Raw genomic sequence first — 27,557 nt, 5'->3', positions numbered from 1 at the left:
TCTATACCAACAGCTTTATTTTTCCATGATTCTTGCACTTTTCCATTGCAAGTCAGCTGTGGATGAAGGCCTCGTGAGCGTGCTGGGCCAGCTGTGATGAGCCGCCCTGTATGAGCACGAAGGGCCTCAGAGGTGGGACGCTCAGAGGCTTGAAGGCAAAGTTCAGACACTGAGAGATGGGGGGGGGGGAGAGAGAGAGAGAGAGAGAGAGAGAGAGAGAGAACGCACAGCAGCTGAGCATAGGTCAGGAGGTCATCCACTAGGCACGCTTCTTGAGAGGTTTCCTCTTGGAGGTACAGAACAAAAGTCCTTTCTGAAAGAGAAGAGGTTGACAAGTGAGATTATTCTGGAAGTTTCTTCTCCTGTAGATACTGATGTTTCTCCCTGTCAGGAAATACCTGTATCTAGGTATCAGACTAGGTCTGAAACCTCTTGAGCTTCCCCTAACCACTCCCTTTTTAAAATTTCCCTTAGTGACAAAGTGACTTTCCCCTTTACTTAGACCTAAGCCCCAAGTTCTCTTTTCTCAGTCCCTCTCCCATTTCCTTTTTCTATTCTTCCTCTTCAGGTAAAACCCACACATGGTCATCCCTGTGATGTTTATCTAGGGAAAACCATTTATTTATTATTATGGGGACGAGCACATGCCACAGTGCACAGGTGGGGGTCAGAGGTCAACTCTGCAGTTGGTTTTCTCCTTCCACATTTACTTGGCTTCTGGGGATCAAACTCAGGTTTGACACTCTGACAGAATGAATGCACCTTTACCCTCAGTAAATATTGCCTCTGCCCCTGCTGTGGAGCTGGGGGGCCGTGCAACTGGGGGAAGGGGTCAAGATTGAGGTCAAGGCATATCCAAACCCCCGAAATCTCATTTTGAGACCAGAAGGAATAGGGCTGTTCCCTCCCTGCCCTGGGCCTGCGTGTCTAGGTGCCATGTAGCCTTATATGCACCCCCCCCCCCGCCCCCGACTTATAAGGTCACACCTGGGTGGGCAAGCACCTGGAATTCCTCTTCATGCAAATAAGGCATTCTCAGAACCCTGGCTCTGGTCAATGGTGTCCATTCACCTCACGCCTCTACCCACGCCCTAACACCTCTACCCACGCCCTAAAGCTTTAAATAGCCTTTGTTCCACCCCAATTAAAGGAACTGTCTCCTGAGAAGGCTGTTTCTTGTGCTCTCACCAAGGCCCTGTATTGCACCCACCTGCCCTGGCCAAGCTTCCCTCCCTCCAGGCCAACTTGGTATGTAAGGAGCCTGGACACCCAGAGGAGGAAACATACACTGTGACAATGGTTTGCATATTATGGGGAGGCTGTGTCTAGGAATTGCAGTTGTCTTCTGCATCTGCTACAAGTTAGGGAATGTCACAAGGTGTAGAGGGAGACCTCCACAGTTGAGGTGGCTGAAAACATCTCACAGGTTCCACAAGAACTGGACTTTCAGTAAAGGCTTATCAGACTGAGGACAGGAGGAATTCTTTGCCTGAAGCTAGTTTCCTTCCAATCTACCTATTCAAACTTACCAGGCCCAGCTTCCTAAATCTTACTTGATCACAAAAAACCTTGCCCTCCATTACGCTCAACCCAATGCTTGCACTAGGCCTTCATCGCGCGCATCTGTCTGCAGTTCTAACTTTGTCACCTACAACCTTTTCTGTTTGAAGGTCTGCTCTTTGTAAGTCACGCCAAGTTGAGTCAAAATGGGGATTTGTCCACATTTTTGCTATTGAAATTCCATCCACTCTTCCAGGACATGAAACCATTACCCTTGGTCATTATAATACCTGCTCCAGAAGTCTTAAACTCTTCCCGTGACAATGTATAGCCTTCTTCCAGTCTTTTGACGTGGCCCTTTCCCCTTCAATTAAAAATTCCTTTACGTTGAGCCAAGTTCCTGATTCATGCTGAATGCACTTTGTTGTGGATCCTGTAAGAAAAAGACAGGCCATTCCGGGACCCACCTGCATCCTGTTACTTTACCACAAATCTTTGAGCACCGTGCCCCTCCTCCCCCCATGGCTTTCCACCTTCCCAGATCAAGCAGGGATTCCTTCCGGGTAGCGCAGAAGCTCCCTCTCTCAGCAGCAGGGGACAATAATCCCTACAGGCCACTGAGGGAAGAGGGGCAGATTCTTGTAGCAAGGACAGTGTCCACTTCATAGGGCTCATAGATGGCTCCTGTGGTTTCCAGATACATCTCCATGGAGAGGTCTGAAACTCCTTGGGAAGTCTTTTTGTTATAAGCTTTTGTTTTTGCTCCCTTGCAGCCTGGCTAGCAGGGTCTGTTTCTTGACAAGTTACTCAACCTGCTCGCTCTTCCCTCCCAGCCCACCCATCATCCTGGGACCAGAGAGTCAGAAGAGCGGGCACTCACCTTGCTTCAGTTTCTCTAGGAACAACGTCCCTTCGGCCTTACCACAGGTCACAGGGAGCATGGGAGAGAGAAAATCTGCAGCGTCGTCCTTGACCTTTTCTGGAACTGGGAGAACAAACAGACTCAGATAAGTGAAGGGATCTGCATGGAGAGATGAAGTCCATGCTCATCATTGCCTGCCGACACAGCCGGCTCTGGATGGTTCAGGACGAGCCTGCCAACTGCACCGGGAAAGATTCGGCAGCTCCGAACCTCAGAGCAGCGATCTCAGGTTAAGAGTCAACCTAAAGCATTTGTGAAAGGGTTTAAAAAGAGCTGTAGGTAGTTCCTGCTTCCTTCCCCTCTGACCTCCTGGGGGAGGCGGGCAGAGTTCATGCAGGGCTAGCTCTTAGAGACAGAGGAAATGCTGTAACTGAGTGTTGAGTTTGAGGTTGGTGTAAGAGAAGAACATTGCACCCAATGCTCTTGTCTCTAATGCTTACTAAAAGGGTAAAAGAATACACAAGCTTCCAGGAACAGAGGGCAAGGAGCTAAAGAACCCCAGAGGATGCCCAGCTTAGGAGGATCCAGGCTGGCATCCAGGCTAGCATGTGATAAAGGTGTGGACTGGTTTTGTCCCACCACGCGTCTCCAGTACCCTTTCAAATACGGTACAGTAGATGGCAATCTGGAGCCAGAGGCAGAGTTTTGGCTCTGCGGTTTCCTAGAAGGACCACTGAGGTTGCAATGCTGTTCTCCAATTTGAGTAGGAGGGTTGCTGCTATCAGATCCTAATTTGACAGAGAAGCAGAGTCACAGGTAACCCTGAACTACTGTTATAAACCCTGTGGGGTGGGCAGATTAGCACAGTGTGGGGATCTTCCACCGGTTCTCTGTCTCCATGGAAACATCTTGGTTATTTCCCTATAGTAAGTATAGCTATACAGAAGACAGACGTCTTGAATATGCTTGCAACAGATGAAGGGGCAGTGGGGGCTTGGGGGTGCTGTGAGAACCATGCTAACATGCAGGGTCAGGCCACGTGCATCACCCTCTCTTTTGCCTGTTGCAGGTACCCCTGTATCCCAAATGCAATGGGCCTTTAGGTCTGAGGAGTTCTAAAGTCAAGCACCTTATCGGCAAGGGCAGTCTCCTGGTGAGTTCTCACTGGCGCTGAGTTTGGCCTAGCCTCATTTGCCCATTTCAGCACAAGGCCTCTAATGATGGAACCTGAGGGGCAGCCTGTGTGTGCCTCTTCAGCACCAGCCAGCCTTACTCTAAGGGGGCTGCAGCAGTTGGTTTAGGCTCTCATTAGCACGAGCAAACAACCCGGAGCCTGTAAGTAAGCAATTAAAGATAAAAAGCAATTTCCTGATGTGAAGAGCTTCTGTGGAGGAAGCCTGGTGAGGAAGGGGGAGAAATGGAGTGGAAAAAAACCTAATTAACATCCCGAAGACCAGCTCGTGGATGCTTCCAGAACACAAGGAGAAACGCTAAGGTGATGGCTATGCCTGAGAAGGAATGTCCAGGGAAGACCTGTGCACTTCATGACCAAGGACCTGGGCGAGGGAGGAGGGTGGAAATGCGGTGGCTGGAGGCGTCCTACACAGAACAAGAACATCAAGAATTGTAGCATTCATTGCGACAAAAAGAAGGCAAGGATCATCCACTTAATAGATGGGGTGAATGGCTCAGGCATGGGGACAGTGAGGACAGTGAACGCGTGTGAGGGAGCTGATCCTGGGGTGCACGTGGGACAGTTATCTCTGTATCGTGCAAAATGCCTCGGCAGGAGGCACTTGCCAGTTGATGGGGTGTGTGGCACCTCCTAGGTTGCCCATGCTAGTGGACAGCTCCACACCCAGAATTAATTGGAGTCAGTAAGATACGAACATAGGAGGGGCGTGTGCTGGAAGTCAGGGAAAGCCATAGGAGGAAAGAGGAAGAGGGCTTGATCAAAGTAGATTATATATATAATTTATATATAATATAAATATAAAAGTTTATTATATATATATAAATAAACTTATATATATAAACATATATATAAACTTATATATATATATAAATAAACTTTATTTATATATATAAAACTTTGAGACAGGATCTCTCTGTGTAACGGTCCTGGCTGTCCTGGAACTTACTATGTGGTCCATGCTGGCATCCTACCCACAGAGATCCGCTTGCCTCTGCATGTATGACCGTTTAAAAGGAATGTATGATTTTTAAAAAGTCGAAATGGCTCCTAATAGTACAAGTACTCAAGGCCAACTCAGAAGTTGTAGCCCAGGGTAGACGCTAAGTCAAGGGCCAACAGTCGGCACGGGTCTGAGTTCCAGCTCCCTCGAGTGTTTCATAAAATAGACTGAAGAAGCGTCTGGGAACATTCGCTTTTTCATTGTAAAGAAAAAAATGCATGCAGAAGCACCTAAGTGGATTTTAGCTCCTTTGAGTCTTTTACCTTTTTACTTGAGTTCGATCATGAAGTTCAAATGACAGCATGACGGGCAAGTGCGTGAGGGACTTACCTCGGCCAATCAAGCCTCCTCTGCATAAGGAGAAACAATCCACGCTATGCGCAGTACAAGAACCTTCCTGCAGAGGGCAGCATAGGCCCTGGTATGGGCATTCACAGTGCCCCGGCCTCCTTCGCGTTCTGATTTGTTGTTTAAGTAGAAACAGAGGCACGGAGGAGGGGGACATAGGACAGAAACTAAGACTGATTGACTTCTGACCCCGCAGTGCCACTCACACAGTAAACAGGGGGCACACAGACAACTAACCAAAACTCTGAAAGAGTCATGAAGAGAGAGCCCCCTCGGGGCAAGGCACACTGGGAGACCTATGCCCTGCTCCTGGACAGAGGATATTTCCTTGTGGAGGCGATACTTATTTAAGGTGGTTCCTATGGGTGTGGAGCAGAGTGGGGGCAGGAAGATGGGATTTCTTTTGGGTGAGTGTGAGGAAGAGGTAGTGGTGGGGAGCTCTGCCCTCGATAGGGATTTGTCTGCGGCCTAGCTTATAAAAGGGCAATTATAGTGCTGACTAAGGAAAACCAACTGGAAGGACTGGAATTTGCAAAGCCACGGTGAGGTGCTGGCTGCTACGGGGAGCTGGGAGAGTATCCGTGTTCCACGTGGGCCCAGAACATAGAAGAGAATCCCCAGTGATTTGCAGAACTCCAGCTGTTCAAATAAAAATAAAAGAATAAAGAAGAGGAGGAAGAGGAGGAGGAAGAAAAGGAGGAAGAGGAGAGGAGGAGGAAAACAGAGTGGGGGAAGGGAGGAGAGAGACCGTGGAGGAGAAACAGAAGATTCCAGAGCTATGTAGGTGCTCATTTCTTAAGGTAAGCAGTAGTTTTTGTGCCCCAGAGATATGTGGTGGGACCAAGCATTGTCTCCGCTAGTAATGGGTTTGCTATGTAAGCCTGGTGCCCTGAATCTGATTCTAGGAGCCCAAATAAAGGTACAGGAGAGACCCAACTCCACAAAACTCCTTCTCTGACCTCCACACGCACCCTTTGGCCCAAAAGTCCTTCCATAATGGTGCAGGTTGCCTGTGCATAGTGCTGTGTCTGCGTGTGGGTGTTTTGTTCTGCTTTGCATGTATAGCTGTGTACCCTGAACATGCCTCCTGGAGGCCAGATGTCACCGGATCCCCTTGAGTTGGAGTTAAAGATAGTTTGAGCCACCACATGGAGGCTGGGAATTAAAACCTGGGTCCTCTGGAAGAGCAGCCAGTGCTCTTAACCTCTGAGTCGTCTGTCCAGAGATTGGATTTCTAGAAACAACCTTGACTCATACATAAGCTGGAGATTTTCAGTGTAGGGCAAGCAATCTTCTCAAACACAGATTCTCGGCTGTGGCGATGCTGTCCTCAGTGGGGCAAACGTTAATTCTTTTAGGATGGCGATAAAAATGATCACCACCACACACAGTCCATGCCTATAGATTCATAGTCTTACGTTATCATGGGAGGGTTGTGGTGAAAAAATAAATACCCAAAGGGCTCCTTAGGGCAGCGGAAGCCTGGCTTAGGGAGTGCGGCTCTGACTGTGGGTACCTGCTGGCTGCATCCTGAGACCCATGTCCCCATCCGTACCAGGTGTGGCTCTTCCTGCTGTGCTGAATCTCTTCCCAGGCCTCTTTCTACCACTTGGTGTTTTGGCCTCTTTGCTGACCTCTAGAAGAGAAAGGAAGGAAGAAACATTGTTCCTTGCGTGTGGATGGTCGGTGAGGAGCCTACCTACCGTCAAAGGGCCTGACATACATCAGAACTGAGGACTGCAGACTCCAGGTTGCCCCCCCTTCCGAGGGTGGGAAAGTGGGAAGTTCAGTATAAAATACTTCTGCCATGCTTCCAAATTCCACAGTTGTCCCAAGAAGGATGTGCATGCGCCTGTGTTGCTAGCTCACAATACAGTTCGGCAGTTTCCAAATGTCTGAGACATTATAAAGTCTCAGATGAGTGAAGATCTGTCCGAGACGGGGAGTCAGGCGTGGAGGTTCACACGTCTAATCTCAGTGCTTGGTAGGCAGAGGCAAGTGTATGTCCCTGAGTTTGAGCCCAGCCAGCTAGGGCTACATAAAAAACAAGCTAGCAAACAAACAAACCACTGTGTCAAAAAAAAAAAAAAAAGTAAGATGGCTAACATTCTCCATTTGCTTTTGGGAGACAGGTAGGTATATGGGTCTTCCTATAAAGCTCTGAATGCCCTGAAACTGGATATATAGACAAGGCTGGCTTCAAAGAGATTGGACTTTAAGAGATCCACCTGCCAAAAAAAAAAAAAAAAAAAAAAAAAAAAAAAAAAAAAAAGAGATCCACCCGCCTCAGCCTCCTAAGTGCCAGATTACAGACACAGGCTACCACCCGCAGATGGTGTAACATTTTATTTTAAGAGAACACAACAGTGCCAGAGCTGTGGATTCAGAGTCGAGCTGACTGGTAATGGGCTGGTTAGGAGCATACAGTGCCCTTGTGGAGGGCTTCCCATCCTCAGCCATGGCAACCTGTCAGGCGTATGAGCTCAGAAGCAACTCTAAGCATCGACCTGTTTCTCATGAAGCCCGACATCACTGATACCTGCAGGAACATGCATTGACACCTAGCTTCTAACTTTGTTTTTGCTTCAGAAATAATTTTCTCTTATACGCTTACGTGACCAAATTATTTCACTTTAAAGATTTTATTTTATGAATAATGGAGAAATAGATAGATATAAATGACACATACGTAGACCTTGGGAAGTTCTTAGTAATCTTTAAGGTTGTAAAAAAGGGTTGACACGCTGTGCCGTAGTCTCAACTGAGGCGACCTGTGGCTGTTTCTTTATCAAAAACTCTTTGGCCATTCACTGCCTTTCTTTGCCCTCTCCCGTTTCTCTCTGAACATCTCTCTGCTAACATCGAGGTCATGTACACCCCCGCCCCTGTGCCAGCTCTAAGACCCTCCCATGCTGAGCCTTTCCAGTGGCAGGTGCAACCCTCAGCCTTACCTTGCAAACTGGATGTCTGGGCACAGCTCGCCCTTGCCCTCAGAGTCTTGGTCACATCCTTCAAGTTCCTAGTTGAGTCATTCTTCCTCAGAGTCTTCCGACTCACCACCTTGAGCTTCTTTTGAACTCCATGTTCAGGTGAGGCCGCTCCTGGTGAGTCAGACTCATGAGTGGTTTCCTAGGACACCCTTTCCTTCCTTCACAGCCTCCCCATCCCCCCTTCCAGATCGCTGCACCTCACTTTTATTGTTTTCTCTTATGTGCACCATGCCCACCCCCATCCCCCCAATCACCATATGTTCTCACCCCAGGGAGCTCTTATAAGAATTACCCACGTAGCTGGGCAGTGCTGGTACATGTTTAATCCCAGCACTTGGGAGGCAGAGGCAGGCAGATTTCTGTGAGTTTTGATTTCTTGAGGCCAGCCTGGTGTACAGAGCTAGTTCCAGGACAGGCAAGGGTACACAAAGAAACCCTGTCTTAAAAAGCAAAGCAAAGCAAAACAAAACAAAACAAAACAACTGAAACAAGCTAAGAAAGAATTAATCAAGGGGCTGGAGAGATGGTTCAGCAGGAAAGAGCGTCGACTGCTCTTCCGAAGGTCATGAGTTCAAATCCCAGCACCCACATGGTGGTTCACAACCATCCATAAAGAGATCTGACACCCTCTTCTGCTATCTGAAGACAGCTACAGTGTGCTTACATATAATAAATAAATCTTTAAAAGAAAGAATTAATCAAATAGATAAATATGGAGGGATTGAGGTGGGGACGGAGCATACTTAATGATTCCTGTTTCTAAGATTCATGAACCTTGAGGTCCAGGCCTGGGATTCTTCAGGCAGTGAGGAAGGGCCTTCCATGTGGCACCCTTGTGCAGACAGGCAATATCCAAAGGCCACCAGGCACCTCTTGTGGGTGAAGTGTACGAAAGCACCGAAGGGACAGCCCTATACCTGTCATGACGGCAGCTTCTGGGCGTGTCACTGGAGGGGTGGCCGAGGCCCAGAGGCTCTGCAGTGGACAGGACTGGTGGATTAGTGGCCTTCACTGAGGACAGGGAGGACATAGCACTTGTTCCTCTTGGGACTTTGGAAGCTGCCCCCCACGGGACAGCCACACCCTACTGGCATGAGAACACCCCTCCAAAGCTCGTCTGGAGGCTTTTCCCATGAGCTACCTCTCAGGGCTAGGCCCGGGCTCTTTTTGCACTTTATCTCAAAGTAGCAAAGTTTATTTTCTCTCCCTTTAGTTCAGAAGGACGGTGGCCATCCTAGTGTATATAAATAAAGAAGAAACCTGACACTCTGCCCCCTTCACCTCGGACTGTGTCACCTGCCACCAGAACAGGATTCCAGTCTGTTCCAGTTCACCATTTACTCAGAGGCAAAACAGGTCTGGGGAAACTTAAAGCCAGTTCACTGTGCTGACCAGAACTCCTGTGTGCCTGCCTACCCAGTGAGTTCAGAGTAAACTCCAGCAGATCTACAGCCTTTGCTGGAGCCTTTTCCAGCATCCCTGTGCTGGAGTGCCTTCTCCAGCAACGCCCCCCCCCCCCTTGCCAGAGCAGCCTCCAGCATCCCCTTACCCATCATCTCATCTTGGGGGTGCTTTTTTTTCTGCCGTCTTCTTTTGGAATAAGAACAGATGAAACTTCTTCTTTTTCTTTTTCTTGCTAAGAAGAAAAGAAAACAAAATCTTTTATAGTCACACGGAGCTGTCAATCTTGTTTATTTAAAGAATTCAATTATAGTTTTGCTCATTGTGTGCGCACTTGCATGTGTGTATGCATGTGAGTGTGTGTGTGCACACGTGCACATATATGTGCGTGTGTCTTAACCCTGAGTCATCTCTCCGACCTCAACCCTAACTTTTTTTAAATGATCAGCTGGGAACAAAGGAGCGATCAGAGGTTGAAATTAAAGGAGCAAGCTTCACGCACAAGTGTTAAAATGAGAATTCTTTGAATCAGTTCTTGGGAAACTAAGGTAGGGTCAGATAATGGCTGTTGAGCCAATGGATGTCTTTTGGACATGAGAGACCAAGAATTTGTGAAGGGAAAACAATGAGCAGATGTGAGGAGATAAAGACTTGAGCAGCTGGAGTATGGGATGGATTGCCTATTACCCATGATGCCTTGCAGGCATCCAGGACCATGGCAAGATCTGAGTCGGAGAAAACAGACTTGGGAGGCTTCCAGGGAGCAATAGGGAAGCCAATGGATGACAGTATCGGAGAAGTCACAGTGTTTTTTTTTTTTTTTTTTTAATCATTATTATCAGTATTGTAATGATTACATTTATCGGTGTGTGGAGGTTGGGCACATGTTCCATGGTACACATGCAGAGGTCAAGAGACACCTTGTGAGTTGGTTCTCTTCTTCTACCACATGGGTTTCAGGGATCGAATTTAGATCATCAGCCTTGTTGGCAGGGACCTCGAGCCAATGAGCCATTTTGCCAACCCAATAGTGTGTTTTAATTGAATGGTGACATCTCGGGTAGAAGATGGGAGAGCCAAAGGCGAGATGGGAGTAGGTAGCCAGGTAGACATCCAACCTGCTTGCCACCATGAGGTTGAAGTCACAGATGACAAATGTTGCCTGCCTGTGACTTACCAGGAAGCAGTGTTCTCCTGGGGGAGGCTAATGGACCAGTCACACTACGCAGCTGCGGATAGGAGTACAGTGAAACTGAGCAGTGCTTGGTTAGGAATGTCTATGCGCTTTCTTGTTACCTACAATTTCAGCAAGGCCTTTGAGGAAGTTGGAGTGAGAGGGAAATGAGGAAATGCTGTGCAATTGCAGAAACACAATGGATGGTTGCATCGTGGATGCTAGGATGCGCTGCAGCTAGAAGAACAGGAAGCATCACTTGGGAAAGGATGTCCGTACCTTTCTTGTTTGCAGGTGTACAGAGTACTTCCTGGGGCATTTCCAGGTTATTTGGTGCTGGAGAATCATCTTGTCTCGCTAGCCAAAGAAACAGAATTCATGTCAAGAGGTCAGAATGGATCGAAGAGAAAAGGCAGAAGAGAGTCAGAGGGAGATGAATAGCAGGGAGGGAAGGCAGGGGTCTGTCAGCCCACAGGGTTCCACCTCGATCTGACCCCCTTGTTATCATTTTTAAAGTTTTATGTCTATGGGAGTTATGCTTGCATGTGTGTCTGTGTACCACATACATGCCTGGCTCCTGCAAAGGCCAGAAGAGGGTGTCAGAATCCTCGGGATTGGAGTTACAGATGGTTGTGAGCTACCATATAGGTGGTAGGATTTGAACTCAGATCCTCTGGAAGAGCAGCCACTGCTCTTAGGCACTGAGCCACTTCTAGCCCTGACCACCTTGTTATTGTTACCTGTGTATCTGCTAACCGCAGATACATTATGAAATTTGGCTTGCTTTGATGCAGTAAGAAAAACAGAGGGGCTTGAAACCGTAACAGATAAAAAGGCCCATCTTCTTAAGGCTGTTTGTTATGAAAATTGTCTTAAATTCTGGCTTTTTAGGGCTTGGTAACTGAGGCACATTGTGAACTGTCTACAGACTTTTGAAGCTGTTTCTTTCTTTTCCTCTCATTTTAGTATCATATTTTCTTAGTATTCTGTATGATGTAGAATTGACTAGCACTGAAGGACAGTTCCCACAGTCAGGATGAAGTCAAGGAAGGAGAGCCAGCCACATCTGCTACATCACCCACCACTGGGGACAGACAGGGTTTCTGTTTGCCTGCCTTGCATTTTGTTGGGACTGTGTGAGTGTCACCCATTGCTGTGACTTCATCACAGCTGCAAGGTCACAGTCCAGCCCTGCCTTGTCCTCTTCTCTCCTGGAGCCCACTACAGTCTCTTGTGGCTGAGGAATCGCCTCTGTGTGTTGATACTGTAATCATTTAGAGTCTGAGTCTAGCAGCTGTGAGGAGGCTTTGTGACTCTGTGATTGGTGGATCCAGAAGTCGATCTTTCCAGTCCTGCCTCCTTGCCCTCCCTACAACTCTACCTCCCAAGCTTGGGTGGGGACGGGCTCAGAGGAAAGCAAGAGCAGGAACGACAGACAGACAGCTCATACCAAGAGGAGTCAAATGCTTTTCTTTTTGGTTGGAAAGTGGAGGTGAGCCTATGCTCTCCCAAGCAGGGTTGCTAAGACTTAAGCAGCCTTAACCAGCATTACCATGCACGGTGCCAGGGGAGCCTGGAGGCTGTGTTCCCGAGTCATCTTGCTTGTTAGTCTTGGATGTTATGTGGTCTTTGACAACTGGAGGAGGAAGGAAAAGGTCGGGTTACTGGGCTGGCTGCCAGGGAGGAGAGTAGATGGTGTGCAGAAAAGGAGGGCACCAAGGCCAAGGGCAGATTACCTGACCCGGGCCCTGAGGGGCTGTGGGGCATCTCTTGAGCGCCTTCCTTATCTTTTCTCTGGTGATCTCCGGAGGACACTGAGCAGAGGGAAGAGCAAGAATTGAGGCTTTCAGGATGAGCAAGTAGGGGCCAGAGTGGTAAAGAGGACAAACGTGATTCTAACCAGTAAGGAAGGCAGGTGACCAGGGTAAGGTAGAATAGAGAAGGGACTGAAGAATTAATAACAAGATTTCTTCTTGCTCCTCCTCCTCCTCCTCCTTCTTTATCCACCTCCTTCTCCTCCACCTCCTCCTCCTCTCATTTGAAAATGTAGACAATGAAATCTATTGACATTAGCTTTATGATTATGTTAAACTTATTTGAATGGCGAGTATCAGAGGAGTGGAGGAAGAGTTACTGAGTCCGGACTCCTTTATTCTCAACCCTGGAACTCAAGGAGTCCAGAATATGTGTCTTCGGCAATGCCAGCAATGCATCCCGCTATAGTTACTGTAACTAAACTTTATTTTTCTAATGATGGTTTAGGGAAGGCAAAGTGGCTAAGTCTGGAAGCTCAATTGGGTCCAATAAACAAAGCTTTTATGATATTTTCTAATAATGTTAATAGCATATGCACGTCTTAGCATCTGAGTCATCTAAAGATAAACAGAGGGGCCGAGGAGGGGTGTAGGTCAGAGGTGGAGTGCTTATCCAGCAGCAGCAGGCCCTGGGGGCTACTCTTAATACACAGTGTTATACAGTGAAATAGAATATAACAGTGAAATAGAAAGGAATGAATAAGGCTGAAACTCAAAGGCTTCTGTAGCCAGGGAAGAATCATCAAAACTCAGAACAGGAGAGGGGTAGAGGGAGAGAAGGAGAGGGGGAGAGGGAGAGAAGGAGAGAGGGAGAGGGAGAGAGGGAAAAGGAGAAAGGGAGAGGAGGAGCGAGGGAGAGGGGGAGAGGGAGAGAGAAGGAGAGGGAGAGGGAGAGGGAGAGGGAGAAGAGATGGGGGAGAGAGGGAGAGGGGGAAAGGGGGAGAGAGAGAGGGAGAGGGGGAGGGGGAGGGAGAGAGGGAGAAAGGGAGAGGGGGAGAGGGGGAGAGGGGGAGAGAGGAAGAAAGGGAGAGGGGGAGAGGGGGAGAGAGAAGAGGAGGAGGGGGTAGAGAGGGAGAGGGAAAGAGGGAGAGGGGGAGAGGGAGAGAGAGAGGGAGAAGGGGAGAGAGGGAGAGGGGAAGAGGGGGAGAGAGGGAGAAAAGGAGAGGGGGAGAGGGGAAGAGGGAGAGGGGGAGAGGGAGAGAGAGAGGGAGAGGGAGAGGGGGAGAGGGAGAGGGGGATAGGGAGAGAGGGAGAGGGGGAGAGGGAGAGAGGGAGAGGGGGAGAAGGGGAGAGGGAGAGGGGGAGAGGGAGAGGAGGAGAGGGGGAAGGAGAGGGGGAGAGGGAGAGAGAGAGGGGGAGAGGGAGAGAGGGAGAGGGGGAGAAGGGGAGAGGGAGAGGGAGAGGAGAGGGGGAGAGGGGGAGAGAGGGAGAGGGAGAGAGACGGGGGGAGAGGGAGAGAGAGAGGGGGAGAGGGAGAGAGGGAGAGGGAAAGGGAGGGAGAGGGGGAGAAGGAGAGGGGGAGAGGGGGACAGGGAGAGAGGGGAGGGGAGAGGGAGAAAGGGAAAGGGGGAGGCAGAGAGGGAGAGGGGGAGGGAAAGGGAAAAGTAGAGGTAGAGGTAGAGGGAGAGGGAGAGGGAGAGAGAGAGGGAGAGGGAGAGGGAGAGGGAGAGGGAGAGGGAGAGGGGGAGATCTACCAGGGAACTGATCTTCCACTGGGCTACAGCCCAGACCCACAGCAGCATTTTTGACGGTTGGTTGGTTAGTGCTGTAGTCTCCAGACAGAGCCCCCTCTGCTTCTCCTCTTTCACCTGAGGTTCCAGCCACAGCCTCTCGTCTGGCACGTGCATGGTCTCCCTCCAAGCCCAGTCGGTGCGACTCTGCACAGTGCCAGCGGAAGGGCTGGGCATCCTTTGCAGGCCTTCTTTCTGACCGTATTGGTTATAGCTGGTAAATTGTTACTGGCAGCTGAAGGAGCAGGGAAAGCCCACAGGTCGCAGGGAGAAGCGTGAATGGCCTAAAGCAGCAGCTCTCAGCCTGTGGGGTTTGACTCCTTTAGCAAGCCTCTATCTCCAAAAACATTTCCATTACGACACATACCAGCAGCAAAATTACAGTTATGAAGCAGCAACACAAATAATTTTATGGCTGAGGGTCACCATAACATGAGGAATTGCATTAAAGTAAAGTAGCATTAGGAAGGCGGAGAAACACTGGCCTAAGGCTCAGGAAAGGTGAAGTCCCAAGGGCACAGGCAGAAGCTGGAGTGTTGGGGGGCGGGGGTAGGAAGAGTGCTGGGGGCGGGGGTAGGAAGAAGATTCTCTGGGATCTGGGCCTCTCAGGCCCTGGCAGTGCATCTGAGTTTCTTAGAAAGGGTTGTGTATAGGTGAATGCATAGAAAGGAACAGATCAACAAAAGACAGCAATTTTGGGGTTCTAACTGACGGGGGCAAGCCTCCTAGGTAGGTTACACGTTGTAGGACAGACAGGACAGATCTGTTTCTTGCCTGGAGTGGTTTTTCCTTCTTGAATGCGGCCAGGGAGAGGCACGGCTCGGGGAGCAGGGCTGGGCTGCTCCTCCTGGATCTCAGGGACTGGCTGTGAGGGTGCTCTGGGGTCACAGACTCTCCGTGCAGAGGACAGACAGCTTGGCAGCGATGGCTGGGGTGGGGGCGGTGGCAGAAGTGTCTGAAGGGAGCACCCTTCTGCTGGGTTGCCTGGGGTTTCGAGAAAGGTCAGGGTGGGTCTGTTTCTCTCTTCGTAGGCATAGCCAACTGCAATTAGCAAAGGAGCGCATGTCAGGACCCTGCAGATTCAGAAGTTATTTGGCAGGCAGGATTTCCTAATGCATCCTTCCCCACAGGAACAGACGGAGAGTTACTGATTTTCCCAGGAGCACAGATCAGGCCATCGCCACACATTTGTGTGTCCCTTCTCACTTTTATTTATTCGGGCGCTCAGTGTTATTTAGTCCATAGACCATCACTAAAAATGGGTTGACCACATAGAAACCTACTACTGTAGAGTGTCCCTAAAATACATACATATATAAAGGCAATTTAAATGGAGTTATATAATGAGGGAGACAATGTCCTGATAAGATACCATAAACTAACAAGTACCAGGAATGTAAAGGGTCCATCTTTTGGAGTCATTGGCAAACCTCCTACCCCCAAACATTACAGGTCAATGCTATTGATTACCCTCCACAGCCCGCTGGTAAGACCCTATTGCTGAAGGCACGAGATACTTATGTCATCAGACATGGAGAAACCAAGCTGTTGCTCCACTAGAAGCTTCATCCCTACTGACTGGCGTTCACAGTGTTGGAAGGTTCTATGGTCACTCCCAGAGGTGAAGTTACCATCAGTGTCACCCAGCCAGGAATGCTGTGAGCGACAACAGTGACCTGCTTCCCCGATGCACTTGCTGGCACAAGTGTTATGGCAGTGGCCAAACAGCTTTTGATTGGGTGTGAGGACTGTTTTATGAAGTGGGACTCACACCCAACACTGTTAATATGGCCAGTAATATGATTGGATAGGTCGTGGGCTCTGAGTAAAACCTACACAGTTAATCTAAATGGATACAACTAAGTGACTCCTGACGATGCTTTGCTATACCCACTGCAATGACTCTTCTTGGTTTGTCAACCTGACAACATCTGGAATTTAAAAGACTCAAGAGGCTGCACACACCTGTGAGGTATTTTGAGGGACTTTTCTTAAGATATTGGAGGTGGGAAAACCCACCCTAAATCTAAATCTTTTGAGGTAGGAAGATCCACCTTTAATCTGGGCCACACCTTCTGCTGGCCCCATATATGTAAAGTTCCACTAACAAAGGAGGAATTTACAATTGATATTGGGTAGGAAAGGGAAAATCTGTTTTCTCCTATGGAGTGAAACTGAGGATATCAATCCTACTCCGGGGTAGGCCCACATGCAGGAAGAGTTGGCCAACACAGAATGAACGCCATGTTTCTTGTTCGTTTGGCTTGCTTGTCTGTCTTGTTTGCATGTACTTGTGTTTCTTGTTTGTTTGGTTAAATTTGGGTATTTTGGGGCTGGAGAGATGGCTCAGTGAGTAAGAGCACTGACTGCTCTTCCAAAGGTCCTGAGTTCAAATCCCAGCAACCACATGGTAGCTCACAACCATTCGTAATGAGATCTGACGTCCTCTTCTGGGGTGTCTCAAGACACATACAGTGTACTTACATATAATAAATAAATAAATGCCTCATTAAATTTTGGTATTTTAAAGAGAGAAAGACTGTGAAGAGGAGTGTAGTGGGTAGTGGGGGAGGATCTGAGAGAAGGTGAGGGAGGGGAGAGAATATGGCCAATATATGGAAAATCTTTTGAAAAATGACTGCAAAATAAAACTGAATGGAAGAGAGTGAAGCAAAAGTGGTTTTAACACATAAAAATGGATTTTTTTGTCCAGATTTAATTTTCTCTAATTTTGATTTAATATCAAACTTAGACAATTAGACTTAGTCAATTGTGTGAAAGCTATAATTTTAACATAGGTCTCTAGTGTTTTTTATAATTATTTTGAAATATATTTGTGTTTATAATTTTCTTAAATAAATAAACACATCTCCCTGGATCAAATGAAACAAAACTTCCCAACCAGGTTCTATTGGGCCCTTGATCTTCTGGTTTCTGCTTATTTCTGAAGTTCTGCGGCACCCTATGATCTGGCCCCCTCTACCTGAGCACCCTAGGGTCTTCCTCCTTCTCCCCAACACCAGGCCCTTGGCTTCCCACACACTCTTCCCTTGAATAGATTGTGGTTGGTTTCCATTGAGATTGTTCTTCACCATTTATTTCAGAAGTAAAGATTCCTTGACCCATGAACAGGAACCATCATAAATACCAACAAAGGCTCAGAACAAAACCACAGACCTGCATAGCCCTGCTAGGTCTCAGATGAACATAGCGCATCCCTGAGTCTGGGTTCTCCTGGCCGTGCTGCTAGGCCTAGAGGTGAAGGCGTCCCTCGGCTGCTCTCTAATCTTAAGGAATCCTCTCTCCCCTGGGGAGGATGACATGCCAATGGTGAGCTCACCAGGGTCACAGTGCAGTGTGACCTGTGTCTCTTCTTTCACTATTCTCAGGTTAACTGAGTGTCTACTTGATCTGTGTTCTCCAATCTCAAGCGGCTTTATTGCCTGGTCCTCTTACTCTCAGTCCAACCCCCAGCCCCGTGGCTGACTCTCTTTGTGTTCCTTTATTCATCCAGTTCTGTAGTCTAGATGCTGAATGTCCCCTCAAAACTTAGGTTCCCAGGTGACCCGGATGATGTGAAGAGCTGGGGCCAAGAGGAGGTGTTAGGTCACTGGGAGCATCACTAGAGGGGACTGTGGGATCCATGTTTCTCCTTTCTCCATTTTCAGAACACACGGTGAACAATTTTATTTATCTGCCATGGCACCGGGAAACTCTAGCAGCTACAATCTTTCCCTCCTTTTGAAATGGGGACAGCAGAGGGGTAAGATGTAGCTGCTAGAATTTCCCGGTATCATGCTGGATCTGTAAGGATTTACCACCAGAGTAATCAGATTTTAATAAGGCTTACAAGATTAGGTTTTGGTTATTGTGCCCAGAGATTGAGTTACCATTGTTTCTGAACTAAGTTTGAATTGTGTTTTCCTTCACGAGGCAGCTCATCTGGGTTTCAAGAGAGAAAGGTATGGTGGCCAAGTGTGGGTTTGCCTGAGGTGCTCCACAAAGGCTGTGGGGGAACTGAAGCATGGGGTTGGGGTGATAGCAACCCGCCAGTGAGAACCTAGCGAGCTGGGTGAAGGGATTGTGGAGTTCAGAGTTAGAACTAGAACATCCATGAGATAAAAACAGGTCGGCCATTGCCTGTTAATGCATGGCCGGCCAGGCAGCTGAGGCAGAGTTGCTGGTACAAGTGCAGGAATGTGCTGGTTTGTTTTTTAATATGACCCACAACAGATGGCAATTTTACAATACACTTGTCTTGCTACAGGCTGAAACTATATGACAGATCAGAGCCCCCTAACTTTTTCTCATTGTAAGTTCATAATCATAGGCATTTCATGACAGAGATAGAAATCTGACTAACGCAGTTCTGTGTTTGAAACTGTGACTGTGGAGTTACCTCTGAACTTCCCCTTCCTTCTCTGTCATCCTGACAGAGACAACAATGTCACATGTGGTTTTAAGGCCATGCGAAATGATCATATAAAATGTGTGGGACACCCACAGTCACCAAGAAATAGATGTTGAATCCATTCCCTCCTTTCTCCCCCTCATCTTTCTTTCATATCAGATCCTGACATTTTTGTTGCCTTGCATGTTCCCTGGGGATGGTCAGCACTCCATATTTTCAAGACAGGTGTGTGTGATAGCCCACTTCTGTAATATGAGCACTTGGAAAGAAGGCTGAGGTAGAAGGATTTCATTTCAGGCCATCCTGGGCTACATCATGAGACTCTTGGCACAAACAAACAAGTTACACCTGCACTAAAATTCATTAAATAGCTGCAACAAAACCACCTGTGTCCTATAGAAATTCGAATTGTGAGCTGGGCGGTGGTGGTGCACGTCTTTAATCCCAGCAGTTGGGAGTTAGAGGCAGGTGGATTTCTGAGTTCAAGGCCAGCCTGGTCTATAAAGTGAGTTCCAAGACAGCCAGGGCTACACACAGAGAAACCCTGTCTCAAAAAAACAAAACAAAAACAAACAAAAAAAAAAAAGAGAGAAAAGAAAAGAAATTTGAATTGTGGAAACTGAGGTCAGAGTCAGCCGGCATGATCCTCCAGCGGCTCTTGTGAGCAAGTGTGGTCTACACCTTTACACGGGAAAAGCAGGGATTCGAGTACACAGTCCACACTGGAAACAAACCAAGGCTTTTACCGTAGCAACTCGGAGCACGTAACAAGGATTGGAGAAACCACATTACCATTTCTGAAGCTTTTGAAAATTGCCATCAGGCTGGGGTATTCCCGCAGGTTGACCTGGCTGAAGAGGGTCAGCAGCATGGACGGGTGGAAAGTCTGCTCCAGACTGGTGAGGATATTGTGCACCACTTTGGACAGAGGGACCAGATTCCGACAGGCTTCCTGAGACTCCTTCAAAGAGTGGAACAGAGCGTTAGTGCGAATGAGTGTCCACTGAGCAGAGAGCTCTAACTCTATACAATGTGGTTCTCTATATTGTAAGAAAGCTACTTTTGGGCTGCTGAGGATGGCTAAGTGGGTACGGGTGTTGGCCATCAAGCCAGATGCCAGGCGGCTGGTCCTGAGGATCCACAGGGTGGAAGGAAAGAACAGATTCTACAAGCCACCCTTCAGCCTCCACCTGCACACCATGGCGCGTGCGCACCTCACTCTCAAATAAGTAAATTATAGTACTTCAAAAAATATAAAAGCCAAACTTGATGACACATGCCTTTAATTCCAGCATTCAGGAGGCAGGCAGTCAGATCTACAAAGTGATTTCCAGGACAGCAAGGCCAGAGCTGCGCAGAGAAATCTTCTCTCTCTCTCTCTCTTTTTTTTATATATAATTATATATATTTAAGATAATATTTATACCTTAAGAAAAGTTTTTTTTAAAGAAAAGTTTTAAAGTGTCAAATGAATAGCAAAAAATTATGAGATTAGTGGCAGTAGAATAGTTTTTGTTTTCCTTTCTCCCATACCAGGTGGCTCTTCTTTTTCCCCCTTTTTACTAGATATTTTCTTTATTTACATTTCAAATGTTATCCCCTTTCCTCATTTCCCCTCCCAAAATCCCCTCCTCCCTCCCCTTTTCCCCTCCCCTTGCTCACCCACCCACCCACTCTCGATTCCCTGTCCTAGAATTTAGAATACCCAAAACATAATCCACACATCAAATGAGGTACAAGAAGAAAGGAGGAGTGGCCCCTTGTTCTGGAAAGACTCAGCGAAGCAGTATTCGGCAAAACCAGAATGGGGAAGTGGGAAGGGGTGGGTGGGAGGACAGGGGAAGAGAAAGGGGCTTATGGGACTTTCGGGGAGTGGGGGGCTAGAAAAGGGGAAATCATTTGAAATGTAAATAAAAAATTATATCGAATAAAAAAAAAAGAAAATATGTCCCAAGGAAAAGAGTAAGTTGGCCAAGTGTTATTGCCCACCTCCAGCTCTCTGCTGCTCTCTCCAGACATAAGTGACAAATGGTCTTTATGTAGTCCCTATTCGACTAAAACCTAAACCTGACTGTTTCATATCAGAAGAGGCCCCTGGTCCTGTGAAGGCTAAATGTCCCAGTGTAGGGAAATTCTAGAAATCTTCTCTTAAACAAAACAGAACAAAACAAAACCCCCAAATTTAAGAAATCTTCTTTTTTAATGTAAGAGGAATTTTTGTATAAAATGTAGAGTTAAATCTTTAGGACAGAAGACACTGAAAGACAGAACTGATTGCAACATTTTTCCAGAGTCTGCTAGGCCTGGTTAGCTAGTCCTTGGGTGCCCACCACCAGATGGACCCGGCGATGGGACAGGAGATACCCTCCCCAGGTGAAGGCCCGCCCAGGTGAGAGTGCTGCCCATGTGAGGCCCTGCCCAGGTAGAGGCCCTGCCCCAGTGGAGGAAGAGGGCATCCACCCCTGAAAAGATAGTCAGTAAATAGCCAGTTGCAACTGAGAACAGTATCCTAGAGGAAAGCACAGTTTTCCTTGTAAGGAAAACATGAGACTCAGTGAGTGAGTGGGTACCCTCTGGGCAGTGCACTGTGGGCTGTGATCTGAGGGAGGAGCTGGAGCTGTGTCAGGCTTGGTAAAGGCTGCTGCAGTTTACTTTGAGGAGGAATTTGAATCCAGCAACATGGCTGCTCTGGAAGTGATCATCACATCCAAAGACCTTCTAGGTCTGTGTGATCTGCCTGGAATATAGGCACACCTTTAATCCCAGGAGAAAGGATCTCTGAGTTGAAGGCCAGCTTGGTACATGTTGCTGGTAAAGAAAAGCTTAGGTCCTGGCTTGGTAGTGTTTGCCTTTAGTCCCAGCTCTCAGGAGACAGAGTCATGCAGGTCTCTGAGTTCAGTCAGTCAGTTGAGTTCAGTGCAGTGGAGCTGAGTCAGGGAGTTGGGAGTCAGTGTAGTGAGAGCGGTGTAGTGGAGCTGGGTCCATTTGTGAGTTTATGCAGTTCAGTGCAGGTTAGCAGAGGCCGTTGAAGCCAGAGAATTAAGGAGCCAGAAGATTAGAACAAATTGCCAGAGTTTGTCTGAGGTCAAAGAGAGCAATTCCATGAGAAGCTGAGAGAAGCCAGATTGAATCAGTCAGCTTGGAGAGGTGTTTGAGTCAGAGGAGTTGAGTTGAACCAGCCAGCCAGATTTTAGAAAGAATCAGAAAGGATGAGTTTACTCAGCAGAAAGCTTCTGAGACAATTACATGTGATTGTAAAAGTTAATTTAAATGTTACATTTTACATTTCCTGAATCTGGAATTCCAAAATCCAATAAATATATAAATAGTAAAATAAAAAAAAAACAAAACAAAAACTAAAAACCAAACAACAAAAACTCTACCCAAACTGTATGCCAACTATTACACTTGTACACATAGCCATGGCTTCTGGTGCCTGCCTTGCATCAGAATGAATTGGGGAGCTCACAAGATGGTGCATCAGGTAAAGGCGCTTGCTGTCAAGTTTGATAATTAATCCGAGTTCAATCTTTGGGACCCACACGGCAGAAAGAGAAAACCATCTCCCACATATTCTCCCTAGACCTTCACACCCGCACCCCTGCAGATGTGCACCCCCTTCTCCTCACACAGACACGTCACAGGGAATGTAATGTGATGTTCTGTTTTAGAATGAGCTGGGTTCCGTGTGTTCTTACACAGTGGGAGAGTGCCTGAGCACTGGGTTGTGCAGTATCTTGGTGACAGCACTTGGAGCCTGTGACTGTGAACTTAATTTGGAAAAAGGTCTTTGCAGATGCAACTAAGAATGGAGAGACACTATCCTAGATTAGAGCAGCACCTGAACACAAGTGTTCTTATTAAAGGAAGGAAGAGAAGGCAAAAGAGAGAAGATGACATAGGACTGAAAGAGACTACAGTGAACTCTTAGTCTAAGAACTCCAAAAGCTTCCAGCAGCCACCAGAAGGTAAACACAGGCAAGAAACAGATCCATCTCCGAACTTATAGCACCTACACTATATCCTGTCACTAGTACAGCCTTGAGACTCTATTTCTCCCAACCATCCCTTCCTGCAGTAATGATCATGGTCCAGTTGGGCCTTCCATGTTCTAGAAGCCCTGGTGGGTTGTGTAGTCAGAGATCTCAATATTGGAATAATGAGGACTGGGCTGCTTTGTGGAGGGTCCACAGGCCTCACCTTGTACATTCTCTCAGTGATGAAGGAATTGTCCCGGAGAGCTTCGAAGAAGGGGAACGGCTTGTTGATGGCATAGGCGATGTCCACCTTCATGTATATGAAATGTTGGAGAAGAGCCTTTTCCAAGGCCTTGGTCAGAGTGAACATCCTATAAAAAGAGGCAGGCTGAGAAGACAGGGGCAAAAGCTCTCAGGAGCATAGGGCGTGGATCCCTGCATAAGATGGATTCTCAAAGGAAGACATCCTAGTCTTCAAGTATCCCTTAGCAGTCTACAGAACAAAAGATCTGTTGGTAGAGGAAAGGAAGGCAGTGCCCGGGAATTATAGAGGCTGAGAGGGATAGACAATAGCACACACTTATCCCAAAAGGGTTTTTAAAGCATAAAGTGGGTTTTAAAACATCTCTTATTCACTGAGTATGTTCTATGTCCAGCCTTTGTTCCAAGGACTTCGAAGATAGTAACTTATTGGAGTTCACAAAGCATGGCAAGGTGGTCACTGTCATTACAACTACCCAACTCTAATGCAGACAGAGGTGGGGTAAGTGATCATTATGCTAGACTATACAATCTGGCGGGGGCTGAGTACTGATCGAATCTTGACATTCTAGTTGCTGGTTTAGAGTTGAGAAAATGCTTGGCCACAGCTGAGCGTGTGTGTGTGTGTGTGTGTGTGTGTGTGTGTGTGTGTGTGTGTTTGAGTATATGTGATCTGGATTAGAACAGATCACCTGCAGTGAAGCTGAGCCTATCTAGTGCCAATGCTCATGAGAAAGGGACCACCCGACATGCAGAGCTAGAAACCTGGCAATGTTTAGACACTGAAGTCACTCGCAACATTTTGACGCAAGCAGACAACACATACATAAAACCGGGAAGGATATGAAAAATAGGATTGGTCAAAGTCATCGCTTGGTTTTATGACTCCATTTCATTCTTTGGGACAGACCTGTGTCTTCTTATGGGATGTTTCTAAAAATCGACTGCTTCCAGATCATGAGAAAATAACCAGTGAGTTGTAACAGGAAGAAAATTTCCAGGTGAAAAACTGTTGTAAGAAGGCAGGCCCTAGTAAACCTTGCAATCACAGAGGCAGGGCTTTTATTGTTGATTGGCTGTAGTAGGAGCCTAGGACCTGTGCATCTTAGGCAAGTGCCCTACATCCCAGTTAACAGTAAAGTTCTGTTTGTTTATTTGTTTGTTCATCTTAAACACAAAGAAGACAAGGGTCCCTTCCCCCTTTCCTCTGTTTTATTTTATTTTGTTTTTTAAAGATTGATTTATTTGAGTACACTGTTACTGTCTTCAGACACACCAGAAGAGGGTATTAGATCCCATTACAGATGGTTGTAAGCCACCATGTGGTTGCTGGGGATTAAACTCAGGACTTCTAGAAGAGCAGTCAGTGCTCTTAACCACTGAGCCATCTCTCCAGCCCTTGACCCTTGAGTCACTTTTTAAAAACATAAAAATAACAAACAGAGATTAACTTTTAAAATTAATTGATTTTTACTTTTAAGGCACAATTGAATTTATTAAATAAGTCTGAAATATATTTTATTCCACATATCCCACATGGTACTGGGGTGTTGATCATTATTCTCTTGAAATCCTTTGTTTCTACATTTATCTTATTTTTCTTTTCTTTTCATTCTTTGTTATTGAAAAAGTAAGTAAAAACATTTATAATAAAATTGAGGATTTGCATGGAAAATATTTCTGACAAAATTGAAGAAATATATAGAAAAACATGTTAAAATTGACAATTTTCATGAAAAATTAAAGAGTTAGTGGTAGACATAAAAACATTTCAAGAAAAAAATTGAAAAATATTTCTGTTAGTCTATGTCTTTTTTTTACTTGGGGGAATTGGGTTCATTGATGTTAAGAGATATTAAGGAATAGTGATTGTTGCTTCCTGTTATTTTTGATGTTATTGAACTCCTTTCTCTGTGGTTGTAAGCCACCATGCCACCAGCCTGTGTCAAGTTGACACACAAAACTAGCCAGGACACCATCTATTATCCTTTGTAGGGCTGGATTTATGGAAAGATATTGTGTAAATTTGTTTTTTTCTTTGTTTTTTGTTTTTTTGGATTTGGTTTTATCCAGACAGGGTTTCTCTGTGTAGCCCTGGCTGTCCTGGAGCTCATTCCATACACCAGGATGGCCTTGAACTCCGAAATCCACCTACCCCTGCTTCCCAGAGTGCTGGGATTACAGGCGTGTACCGCCACCGCCACCACCCAGCTTGGTTTTGTCATGGAATATTTTGGTTTCTCCATCTATGGTGATTGAGAGTTTTGCTGAGTATTGTAGTCTGGGCTGGCATTTATGTTCTCTTAGTGTCTATATGAGATCTGCCCCAGATCTTCTAGCTTTCATCATCTCAGGTGAGAATCTCGTGTAATTCTGATAGGTCTGCCTTTATAAGTTGCCCTTTTCCTCTACTGCTTTTAATATTCCTTCTTTTTTTAGTGCAGTTGGTGTTTTGATTATTATGTGCCAGGACAACTTTCTGGTCTGGTTCAGTCTGTTTGGAGTTCTGTAGGCTTCTTGTATGTTCATGGGCATCTCTTTCTTTAGGTTATGTTAATTAACCTAACCATGAGATGAGGTTTTAAATCCAACTCTTGATTTTCTGGTGCGTTGGAGTATCTAGGACTTGCTGTGGTGGGAGAACTGGGTTCTGATGTTGCCACGTAGTCTTGGTTTCTGTTGGTAGGGTTCTTGCGCTTGCCTTTTGTCATCTGGTTATCTCTGGGGTTAGTTGGTCTTGCTGTCTTTGGCTGGAGCTTGTCCCTCCTGTGGGCCTCTAAGCCTGTGTCTGTACTCCTGGGTGACCAACTTTCTTCTGGCAGGGTCTGTGCACAGAAGGCTGTGGTGCAAATGGCACCCAGAAGACTACTGTTCCAGCAGCTCCACTGATCCTGTGCCCTGTGTGCTCCTAGCTGTTCCCTTCCAGAGTTAAGGTGGAGATCTCACCTCCGCACTCAGAAGTGACAGCACTGCTGGGAGGTCGCTCTCTCTTTGCAGGCTGTGAACAGAAGGCTGTGGAGCCGCCTGGCTCCCTGGTGCAAATGGCGCCTGGAAGGGAAGACTCCTATCCCAGCAGCTCTACTCATCATATACCCTGTGCGCTCCCAGCTGTTTCCCTCCAGAGAGAAGGTGGAGATCTCACCTCCATGCTCAGAAGTGAAAGCACTGCTTCCTCTTTTTTAAATAGAATATTAAACTGTAATGAGTATTTCCAGGAATTTGATCCCAGAGTCAAACTAAGCAGACTTGTCCCTTTCTTTTTTCCCAATCATTTAAACTTAGCAAGAAAAATTTGAGGAGAAAAAAAAAAAGATGATTTCACAGTAGGACTGTAGAACAGGGAGACGCACTATGGCCAGCCAGTCCTGAAGAAATCCTGATAGTCAGGGACAGGTGGGAGAGAAAGCTGTTGAGGAGATGCATTAGGGAGGGGAGGCAGCAGAACATGTGCTCTGGGCGTTGCTTAGGATAACTTGCTATAGAGCAGCATTCAGACCTATGCTGTGACAGCTTTGTCATTTGTCACCTGTCACAGTTGGAAGATGTGAAGATGGAAGTCAGAACAACAGAACCTAGCCCAAGGACACCAATCTAAAGTAGAGTGTGTCTGACTCTGATATTTATTTAATGTGAATACACTGCTGATCTCAGACACTCCAGAAGAGGGCGTCAGATCTCATTACGGATGGTCATGAGCCACCATGTGGTTGCTGGGACTTGAACTCAAGACCTTCGGAAGAGCAGTCAGAGCTCTTAACCACTGAGCCATCTCTCCTTTTTTACTGTGCAAGATAAATCATTATCTCAAGCCTGAGGAAATGGTGCAAGCCTTTAATGCCAGCACTGGAGGCAAAGGCAGGGCAGAACTCTGCCAGTTCGAAACCATCCTGGTCTATATATATACTAAGTTCCAGGACACTCAGGGCTACACTGTGAAGCTCTGTCCTGAAGAGGGGAAAAAAGATCCCACCTCTCAGCTGCCTGCATTCAGGTTTTTAATATGTTAAGGGGCCTTACAAATAAATTAGAAAAAGACAAACACCCAGGAGCAAAGACAAAGCCCCAAATATGAGCGACCAGTAAAATGTGCTACATATACCATGAACGCATAAGTAAGCTGCGAAAAGTCAGACAAGTGGGAGGGACTTGACAGTGCATAGTTGTATCAAAGTGACCAGGAGACAAAACACAGCCACAGACCCTGACAGGGTAGAAATGAAAAGCATTGCAAGTGTTCTGTGGCTCATCTGGACTCAGGGTCACCGGCTATGAAATTACATTTCCCTTGAATTTTCATGCGCAGTGATGTATTTCAGTGAAATGACCATGGGTTAAAAACAAAACAAAGCAAACATACAGAAAACATCCATAACATGCTAGAGAGAAGTAAGGCCGCTCCTTAGTTTCTCTTTCCCAATAGTTTCATAATTAGGCAAGTGTTGGAAGATGAAGGCACTTCCCACCGTGGGCATATGCAAGGTCTAACCTCGGGAGCATGCATTGGACACTGTCCCCAAAGCCTCCTTCAGAAAAGAGTTGTGGGTATCAGCCCTCACTGCCCTCCCCTCCCCTTCTTTCCCCTCCCCTTCTTCCCTCTTATCTACCTCCACTCCAGGGTCAGAGCCGTGCTCCGAGTTTCTGGAAAAGATTCCTTAGCCAAGAGAGAACCTGGGGGCTCTAGGGTACAGCATATAAAAGCGGACCCCAAGAATCAGGAATACAGCTGCAGAGCCCAAGAGCAGAACGCACCTGGACGCTGGGCTGCCACCGGGTCTCCCGGGTCACTGCCAGGATTATTTAAGGGGTTCCTGGATCTTGCCTGGAAAAGCCAGCCAGGCCCAGTTTGGACCCGAAGTTCTGCCGCCTTGGAAGCACCGCGAGGAGTCAGGCTACA

The 27,557-nt window shown here is 47.0% G+C and overlaps 1 protein-coding gene across 2 annotated transcripts; it reads right to left on the bottom strand.

The window, feature by feature from the left end:
* Positions 1-27,557, bottom strand: Sp110 (SP110 nuclear body protein). Of its 2 annotated transcripts, XM_052192057.1 has the most exons (13): positions 27,413-27,557; positions 22,626-22,773; positions 19,218-19,386; positions 14,789-15,055; positions 12,207-12,284; positions 12,023-12,106; positions 10,750-10,827; positions 9,445-9,531; positions 7,857-8,006; positions 6,461-6,541; positions 2,381-2,485; positions 1,791-1,933; positions 1-313 (listed from the first exon to the last, which is right to left on the bottom strand). In XM_052192057.1, the coding sequence occupies exons 2-13, from the start codon at positions 22,770-22,772 to the stop codon at positions 260-262; spliced, it is 1,443 nt and encodes a 480-aa protein (XP_052048017.1). In that variant the 5' UTR covers position 22,773; positions 27,413-27,557; the 3' UTR covers positions 1-259. The 2 variants fall into 2 exon arrangements, with proteins under 2 accessions (XP_052048017.1, XP_052048018.1); XM_052192058.1 differs by lacking the exon at positions 22,626-22,773.

This window comes from Apodemus sylvaticus, chromosome 9 (assembly GCF_947179515.1).
Source record: "Apodemus sylvaticus chromosome 9, mApoSyl1.1, whole genome shotgun sequence".
In the NCBI taxonomy this organism is placed as follows: domain Eukaryota; kingdom Metazoa; phylum Chordata; class Mammalia; order Rodentia; family Muridae; genus Apodemus; species Apodemus sylvaticus.
This window is presented reverse-complemented; position numbering and strand designations above follow the sequence as displayed.

Bases quoted from the DNA above. Each gene is read 5' to 3' on its own strand.
- Sp110 (XM_052192057.1), bottom strand. From the start codon at position 22,772: ATGTTCACTCTGACCAAGGCCTTGGAAAAGGCTCTTCTCCAACATTTC. The intron at 10,828-12,022 runs GTAATGCTGGTT...TTCTTTGGCTAG, and splicing joins CTCCCCTGGCACCGTGCATG to CGAGACAAGATGATTCTCCA. The intron at 314-1,790 runs GTATTATAATGA...CTTCTCTTTCAG, and splicing joins GTTTAAGACTTCTGGAGCAG to AAAGGACTTTTGTTCTGTAC.